Source organism: Gopherus flavomarginatus, chromosome 9 (genome assembly GCF_025201925.1).
Source record: "Gopherus flavomarginatus isolate rGopFla2 chromosome 9, rGopFla2.mat.asm, whole genome shotgun sequence".
Classification (NCBI taxonomy): domain Eukaryota; kingdom Metazoa; phylum Chordata; order Testudines; family Testudinidae; genus Gopherus; species Gopherus flavomarginatus.
In genome coordinates this window covers 58,942,370-58,952,057 of record NC_066625.1, presented here as the reverse complement: position 1 = coordinate 58,952,057, position 9,688 = coordinate 58,942,370, and the positions used below count along the sequence as shown (strand labels likewise).

General features: G+C 43.4%; 1 protein-coding gene across 1 annotated transcript in view; it reads left to right on the top strand.

Moving 5' to 3' along the window:
• The first annotated feature begins 3,795 nt into the window (after positions 1 to 3,795).
• Positions 3,796 to 9,688, top strand: part of RAB8B (RAB8B, member RAS oncogene family) — a 42,654-nt gene continuing 36,761 nt past the window's right edge. Inside the window, exon 1 of the mRNA XM_050967112.1 lies at positions 3,796 to 3,990. Within this exon, the coding sequence (XP_050823069.1) occupies positions 3,867 to 3,990 (124 nt within the window). The 5' untranslated portion in view covers positions 3,796 to 3,866. The remainder of the gene's footprint in view (positions 3,991 to 9,688) is intronic.

Here is a 9,688-nt window from a genome sequence, read left to right as displayed (position 1 = left end):
ATTAGGCTATGTAGCCACTCAGGCCTCAGAAAATAAAATAAATGGAAAATGTTTCTGTGATTAGTTTTTCATTAGTAGTTTCCCCTAATCTGATGGTTCATGCTAGTCTGAAATAATTAACCTATTCAATTTTATTGCTTCAGTGCCAGATTAGGCTGTCATCATTTATAATCTTAAATCTTGTAATAAATAGCCTAAGAGCCCATCTTAATAACACACACATAGCCCACTACCATTGATGTAGAAAGAAACAAACTAAGCAACCGTATTCCAGAATTTCAGTTTGAACAATGCTGAGCATTACAAGTGTGAAAAAAATCTTGTATTGCTCCATTGTCTTGGCTCTGCAGATGATATCCTGATCTCCCTGAGGTGTTCATCAGCTGAACAGACTGAGATTTCTGCTCCACTTGTTGACATGATATCCAGTTGTGGAGGTCATATAATGTTAAATCCTAATATAGTAAACCAAAGATTAGTTCCAAATTCTTGTTGAAACAGACTTCCAACTTGTAGAGAATTTGAAACCGGATTTGTCATTGGATTTGTGTTCATAGTTTGTAACTAGTACATCTTGCTCCCATGTCAGGAATCTTACCATGCTTAAACCTTTATTTAACAAGGAAGGTTTGGAATCATGCTGATTGCATTTGTTTCTTCAATACTTCTTCTTAATGTATTTCATTGTTTGGGGAAGCTCCTGATTATATTTTATTCAAATGCAGCAGTCCATATTTTTGTAGGTGACCAATTAATAGAATGCTTTGGCCCTGTTTTAAGACCCCTACGTTGGTTCCCCCATCAAATAATGGTTTAATTTCAAAGAGTGATTATGATGTTTGATGCACATCTATGTATGACTGAACCCCATGCATCTCAAGTTCTTTTCTTAGTTCAAAGTCAGCAGGTAACATAGCTTATCCTAATGTACATCTGTGAGAAAGGACCTTTAGCAACTACGGGCCAGGTCCTAGCCCTGTAATCTTGGTGCAGTTGGGACACTTGTCACACACATTGGCCCTAGACTACCTGTCAGGGAGGGTTTTCCCCATCACCCCCACATTTCTGGAACCCCTTCTCTTGAGGACTTGAGAATCTGTATGCGATGAGGGGTCATGGTTGAACATCATCTCCACAATCTCCACCAGTACTGTGGAAGGCCTACTCAGAGGTTAGTACAGATTAACTATTGAGCAGAATATCCTTTAAGAAGGGTACCAGGCACCACTGCTTTGTCAGCAGGGCTCCACTGGAGCCATAGTTACAGGAAAGTGAGGGAGAGCTCATACGGGATTGGAAGGGAAACCTGGAGTCTTTAAGGCCAGACTCTTCCCCTCCAGTTAAGAGGCAATCCTTAACTGAATAATTTGGAGCAAACTGTCCCAAAACCATTTCCTGTAGGATTTCCCATGGGAGAGAACAATCTGTCCCAATGATTTACAATTGTACAACTCCCTCTTTCTGTTCATAGGGCTCACTTTGTTACAGCTTTTGAAAGTAAATTAAAGCAGCAGTTCTTTCCTATTGCTGTCAGTTGTTTTTATAGTTTTGTTTATTTTGATAGAACCCTGTGACATCCTGTGAAGGACACTTTAGAAGTTATGCTGACTCACTCCAGAACATTACAGGTAGCAAATGAAAGAAGAAAATACTGACATATTAACGGTACTTAAAAGACTTTGGGGGAAAAAATCTATGTTACAATTCTTATCTCACTTTACACAAATATATCACCATTTAAGGTGGTTAAGTGAAACATTTACTGCCAAAATTAAATCAGCTTTCACCAGATCTCTTTTTGCACCGCAAAATTTTATGTGCATATAACTGAAGTATTATGTCCTCATTTATTTGTGGATATAGCTTCTATCACTTGAACATCTAAATACCTGATTATGCCCACAAATTTAATTTAGATATTTAGATTTCCAAGTGGCAGAAATTGTGGATGCAAAATTGACCCTAATACCTCACAGGATGAAGCCGTATGATCCCAGGTGGCAGCCAATTATCCAAGTGTCATTAAACCCTGAGTTCTTATGTCTCCATGTACAAACCTCATATCCCTGGGAAGTGTAATCAGAGCACTTACATAAAAAGAACAAAGGTTAGTATGTTGACAAGTCATCATGCTTACCAATAGTATCAGAGATATATAGATATTGAAAGAGCTGATAAACCCTATGTTCTTGGTGCGCATTTTTGATACTGTACATGTTGGTATCTTTATGGGATGCCTCAGCTCAGAAGTGAAACTTCTACTCTGCAGTTCCTAGGTTTCTAATTTTTTTTTAAATTTTAATGTTTATGAAAGGTAATACACACCCAAAACACTGATATGTGCCTGAAACCTTTGCATCACCTTAAAAACAATTTTTGTGGAGGATTGTTCTATACAGATAAACACAAATATCTGGTGCAGTACTTTTTAAAGTTTATATACAGGCCATTGGTGAAACATTGATATACACAAATATATCCACAGCTATTTAAAACAGTATTGTTGTGCATTGTAGGGTTTACAAGCAGTCAGTGTTATGTTTGTATACATAGGAACTCTAGGTACATAGCAGTTATTCAGGTGCTCAGATACCAGAGTGATGACTGTGTTATAAAAATAAAATTAGATAATTGATGAAGAATTGCTAATAGAGTCTGTATGGATGTAATTTTTCATGCTCAAACCAAATAGGCTTTATAGAAGGAAGCCATCGGTTCTGTAAGTAAGTGTAGGTATCTAAATGTATTTACCCAAACCACAAAGTCTGCAGTTGGCTCACTTCTGCCACTGGATGCAAAAAAAGCCTTTCATATGATGAAATGTACACGTCTGTTTGCAGTGCTCCATCACATGGTATTAAAAGATGCATTAGTTAAAAATAAGCTTGATACTAACTGAAGGTCACTGCCACCTCACAGATGTTTTGTGTCAATGTGAAATGTATGCTGATCCCTGTCCTGGGTCTAGTGCTAAGGGATCCATATTAACAGGAAAATCTAGTAGGGAGATTAAGGCTTGAATAGTCATGGAGGGTGATCTCTCCATTTTTTAGGTGGTTCCATGGACACGTTTGCAGCACAAGGCCACCACCACAATCTCTGATACTACATGTATTCTGAAAAGAGAGGGATAGCTTGTGCCTTCACGGCTACCAAACCATGAACGTCCACTACGGCTTATGCCACTGACATAAAATTATTTGAGGTGTTGGTAACATTACACTCAAGGGAAGGGCAGATGCGGGTGGAGCAGGGCAGAAACCCCCATGTTCACCATTTCTAACATTTCCTCTGATGGCAGTGGGGCAGGCCGGCAGTGACAGCCTCTGAAATGAATCCCTCCTGGGGGCAGGAAGGAGGGATTCTAGGTTTTCAAGCAAGGTCATCTGGCAACTAGGTAACATTCATTAGAACTAATTCAGTTAATGAGTTAGGCGATATTAAATTGCAGGGCTCTTTCCCTGCCCCAGAGCCACTCAGCTCAGCACACCCAGGCTCCTTACATCACCGGGGCCTTACCCCAGCACCCCTGGCCGCAAGGCGCCTCATGGCAACAGTGCCTGCCCTCCTCGTCCTCCCCGTAAAGTGAGTGAGTTTTGACACAACACGGCCCTGCCCGGGCAGCTCCCGCTCCAGCATAAGCGCCACTGCTCCACTTTCCGGAAATGAGTCTGGGGTGGCCTTTGCGCCGGAGACTACACAGCCCATCAGCCCCGTGCGCACTTCCGGCGCGCAGTGATTAGCCTCGGGGCGTTGCCCGGAGTGATTGGACGCCGGCTTTGGCGCGTCAGTGTTGTGGGCGGGGAGTGGCGGTGGAGTTTCCCCCTCCCCAGCTCCCGGTAAACCAGAGCCTGGGCTGAGCGAAGATGGCGAAGACTTACGACTATCTTTTCAAGCTGCTGTTGATCGGTGACTCGGGCGTGGGCAAGACCTGCCTGCTGTTCCGCTTCAGCGAGGACGCCTTCAACACCACCTTCATCTCCACCATCGGTGAGGGGCTGGGCGGGAAACGGAGCCACGGGCTGCCCCGGAACCCCCCGATCACTTCCCTGGAGGAGTCGCGCCGGGCCGGGGGAGCCGGGAGGGGAAAGGGGCACGGGCTGCCTCGGCACCCCTCATCACCCGTCGTGAGGGGCTGGGCTGGGGAGAGGAACCCGAGCGCGGAGAGCTGGGACGGGGCTGCCCCCCCTCACCGTTGCCCTCTTCCTCCTGTTGAGGGGCTTCGCGGGGTGGCGGGGGAACCGGAGCGGCGAGAGAGGGCACTTGGCTGCCCGAATGCCGCCTGCCCCCGTTACCGCTGTGGGGGCTGGGCACAGAGAGTCGAGTGGGAGGGGAAGCGGCCCGGGGTTTTCCCTCTTGGCGCTAGTTCCCCGCGAGGACAGTCGGGTTCGTGCTGGCCCGGCCGTCGGGCTGGCTGTCATGGAGCGAGCGAGTACCCGTGAGGTGGGTCTCCGCCTCGCTCGGAGCCAGTCAAGTGCGGGGGAAGCCGGGTTCTTCTGCTCTCAGGGGGGTCGGGGGTGATATGCCAGCCAGGGGCACTTCCTCTGGCCCCGTGGAGCCTTCTGGTCGGGCCATCCCCTCTCCACGGCATCCCAGGCTCGCCTGGCAGTGGCCGCGGGGCGCTCTGCCCGTTGGCGAGAGGCAGGAGGGAGTGAAATTTCCCCTCCCTAGTCCCCCTTTCTTGGCTCCCAGCTGCTCAGCACCTTCTCGGCCGCCTCTTCGTAGCTGGCTCTAAGCTGCGGTTCGCATTATCTCTGGCAAAGTGCATTACCGCGGGCTGCCTTGCTCATCTCCGGCTGCGGCTTCGAGATCACTATGTGCATTTCCCTCTTGTTTAGCAACTTGACAAGTCATTAGGGAGGTGCCCTTTGCTGAGCTCTCAGCCCAAACCTTGTAGCAGTGACTGGCAATCTGCTCAAAACATTGAACTTTGCTTGCTTCGTTGTTAAATCCGGAAAATAAGACCTAGGAGCCCCAGTCATTGATCAGGACTCCTGTGTTTGTGCAGCACCTAGCACAATGAACAAAAACTCCCCATACCCCTAAGGAGTTAAATTCTGAGGACAGTGTCTGGGATCTCTAAATGGAGTGGAGACCATAATGGATAAGTATAAACTATCATAGTTCAGTCTTGCAGGAAACCCAATGGGTACACCTCTTTTTCCCCTCAAAACAGTTTCTCTGACACTTACAGTCTTAACTCTTTCTTCAATTTGATCATCCAGTTTTGAATGTAAAATGTTTTCATGTGACTTGAGAAATGACCAACTGATGACAAACTCCCTGGACTGTCTTGGTCTCCCAGTAATGGAAATCACTTTAATGGATTAGGATGTTTTAGAAATGCTCTTTAAAATATTGACCAAAGACTGAACTGAAAACAAAATCCGGAACATGACACTAATAGATTTGGGAGAGGCCTCTTCTAGGCTGTTCAGGAGCTGTCCTCATAACTGTTGCTTGCTAAATTCTTTGTGATGTGCATATGCAAGTTATCAGGAAATGGAAGAGAACTTAAACTGGGTATTGCTCAAGTTGTATTAAAAAAACAAAAACCCAAACTGCTTGATTACACGGAGTAAACAACAAAGAATCCTGTGGCACCTTATAGACTAACAGACATTTTGGATGTTTTGGTGAATACCCACTTTGTCACATGCATCTGACGAAGTGAGTATTCACCCACGAAAGCTCATGCTCCAAAACATCTGTTAGTCTATAAGGTGCCACAGGACTCTTTGCTGCTTTTACAGATCCAGACTAACACCGCTACCCCTCTGATACTGGCGTAAACAACATTAGCAATTAGTAGTCACAGTTGAAGGTGAGTTGATTTTATTAGTTATGGGTAATATTAATAATTGTCTTAGACTTTAGTTCCATAAAAGTAGAGTACATATGAATGTGTATATTAAGTTTCTGAGATTGGGAGTGGCTTTTCTTATGATTAAAGTTACTGTTTTTTATGTGATAAAACTTCTCAAGGCAGTATCTTCCTTTTTTTTTTTTAAAGCAGAGCTATGCATGACTTAATTTTCTAATACAACAGACTCTTACGTTAAACATTGACTGTCGGTTTTAAATTGAGCATAGGGAATTTTTATAAGGCCGTTACGGTATTAGATGTAAATATGTTGTTACTGAAATATCAGGCTTATGTCCCAATCCTCCAAACACTTAAATTCATGCTTAATTTTATTCATGTAAGTAGTCTGATACTACTTGCATGATGAAAGCAGAGATATGCATGATATCTTTACAACTGAAGACTAAATCTTTGTGCACATTGCTGGTGCTTGGCAAGATGAAATCCATGCTCATCTGAAAGATTAAAACTTTTTATTTAATGGAGACATAAGTAAAGGTGATCTGGAGTGGAGAAACAAAGCTTGTACTCCTTGTGTGTTATGAATAAAGACAACCTGAAATGTGTTCTACTCTAATGATTCATGTTTTGTTATCCCGGAGACTTGATGTACTGCTGGTGTTATGAGATGCTGGCTATGCAGGAAGTGAATCCTGACTAAGATAGGAAGTAGCCTGAATGATATTTTTGAGTTAGGACTAATTAACTACCATTTGGGAGAAAAGATGTCTCTTTTAAAGATTAAAACTCTACCCTTCAGTTAAGGACTGAGAGCAGATCGTCCACATCAGAGTCCCAAGAAATCTCCAGGGAAGACCTAGACTTTTTTTTTTTTTTTTTTAGTGAAGGGGGTTAAAACCAAGCACAAAGGTTAGATACTTTTTAAATTCTTTGTGAGGAAGGGAAAATATTCCTTGTTTCTTCTGCAGCCATCTTCAGAATGTAATCTTAACAATTCTGTTTACCAATAACAGTTTGATTAGTAAAAGCAGCAAAGAGTCCTGTGGCACCTTATAGACTATCAGGCGTATTGGAGCATGAGCTTTCGTGGGTGAATACCCGCTTCGTCCGATGGCTTTTCTGAAGGTTTTTTTAATTGTGTATTCAGTTGAATAAGAAGTTTTGGTCATAGAAATGTTATTAACAAGCAGCATACTCACCTCCAAAAAACCCATGCACAGGTTAGACATTGAACATATTTCTGTGTTTATAGTTACAGAAAGAACTGGGTAAAGTAACTTGAGCTGCATTCAGAATTCTCTCTCACAACCTTTCCTGGTTATACTTCATGGCCTTCTGCTTAATTCCTTAAAGCTGAAGTGCAATGTCATTGGTCAGCTTTGGATTTTAAAGATACTTTGTATATATGACACTACTTTTCTCTGTCTTGCCTACATCAGCTTAATGTGTTCTTTCCCTCCCTGGTTTTTATTTTGTGTTTTTAAAAAGATACTAACTTTAAGTCTCATCAATTTAACAGTTACGGGTAGTTTAAGATCTGCCTCGACTCCCCAGTTGATTGGGCTTTTACAATCTCATTTTCCTATTTTTTGTAATTGTTTCCTCCCCGGTTGGTTTATGGAAGACCTCACAGAGGGAAACTGAGTTACCCTAGGGGGAAACTGACTATGCAAAGTGCTGACAAATGCCCAAACAGAAAGACTGCACAAATTGAAGTATTCTCTAATCTCAGTTGTAGGTCAGTGTTCTAACACCTGTGTGTATGCTGTATGGCTTTTGCTTGTTTGTTTGTTTAGAACAGCAGTGGGCAACCTGCAGGCCACATGCAGCCTGTCAGGGTAAGCTGCTGGCATGCTGCCAGACCATTTGTTTGCACAGCCGCCTGCAGCTCCCAATGGCCGTGGTTCGCCATTCCCAGCCAATGGGAGCTGCGGGGAAGCAGTGTGGGCCTGGCCACTGCTTCCCGCAGCTCTCATTGGCCGGGAATGATGAGCTATGGCCACTGAGAGCTGTGGGCAACTGTGCAAATGTAAACAAACGGTCTGGTGGCCCGCCAACAGCTTACCATGATGGGTTTTAGGTTGCCCACCACTGGTTAAGAACAATGTCCAGACTTCTACTTAAATGGATGGTATCTTCTTAAAAGCTTGCTGTCTGATCTAACTTAATCAGTTCTACAATGCTAACTAACACATCATACATGTAGTGCTGTCTATCCTGAAGGCTCTTGAATGCAGTGTATAATAAATTGCATTATTTCTCCCATGATTAAAATGCAGCTATTTCAACGGTGGAACAACACAATGCTATTTCTAAATGGGAGTAAATTGGGTAAAATGTAGCTACAGGAATTGAAGCTGTCAGAATACTGGCTTCACATGACCTCCAGAAGATGGTATCTCCAACAATATGGTGTCCCCTAGTATTCATGTTGTGCATGGAATCTTCCATTATTTGGAGCACCACCTAATACTACTTGGTGGCACTCTTAGGAGAAATGGGATATGTCTACACTTTGAGCTGGGGGTGTGAGTCCCAGCTCAAGGAGACATACTTGCACTAGTTCTCATCAGAATGGAGCCCTAGTTCTCATCAGAATGTAGCTGCTATCTGCCCTGAGTGCAAGCCTGCAAGCTGAGAATCACACACACACCCCTCCTGCTTTGAGTGTAGACATACCTTTACTTAGTCTCTGTTCAAGTACTGAGCTGGAGCTGACTTAATTTTTGAGATCTGACATATCTTGTCTTTTTATTTGTATGAATTAGCCTTATGCTAGTCCCCATTTGAGCGGGGGTGGGCGGAAGAGGATTTGATGAGGTGTTTTATGTGTGGGTTTTTGGTTTTGACTGCCTTGTGTTACTCTTTAAATTTTCCTTTTCAGCTTCAGATCCATTCCTAGCTACGGAATTCTGCCTTCTCTGTGTCATAGCAGCTTAGGCCTGCCTAGTGCTGTTGTAAGACATTTCTCTGGTTGCTCCTACTGTTTCCCAATCACGACTTGCATCGGCACTTAGCAATTTCAGTCACCACAGCATTGGAAGTTATTCGGTCCGATTTTATTTTTAAGTAGCTGGGGAATGTGGTAATCCGTCAATTTCATTTCTACCAATTGTAGAATCGAATCACCACTGAAGTTATATGCTTGTATCCTTGTTGTCGTTGTATGGGCCTTTCAGAACTGAAGGTGCTCTGCTGATGTGCCCAACCCTTGGTTTTATGGATTCCTCTCTCTTTCTCCTGCCCACATTGGTGATGGGGATGGGAGGAGGGGAATATACCTCATGCTGAATACAGGTGTTTGCCTGGATGCTTGCAACTAGTGCCCCTGATTTCTTGCCCCCCTTTTTTCTCTCCCCGACTACAATTGTGTTCATGCTGTCTCTTTACTTAGCTACCTTTTTGTCTTTCTACCTCTTAGAAAGAGGTCCCTTTTCCTCAGTTACTCTAATCATTAGTAGGGCTCCACTCTTCACATCTTAAAAACATTTTCCTGCAGGGGAAACTCATTGCTAACATGGACTTGTCACTTCTACTTCCTTGAGTGGAAACTCTTGCTTTCATACAGAACTAAAAGGGAAGTAAAACTCAGTTAAATAAAATGAGCCGGTTTGCTCAGCCCAACAAGTCAATATAAAAACTTTAAATTCCTGTAAAAAACGATAAAAGATAATTTATCCAAAATATAGAGTGTGTAGTTTGCTGGTCCTATCAATTACTAATTCTGAAGTCTGGGCCCTAAAGTTCATACAGTCCTGTTACATAATATACTTGTGCACAGTATTGAATGACAGTCTAATAGTCTGCAATTCTCTACCTTGCTGTTTGAGTAGAGCTGGCCAGCAGAACGGGATCCATTTT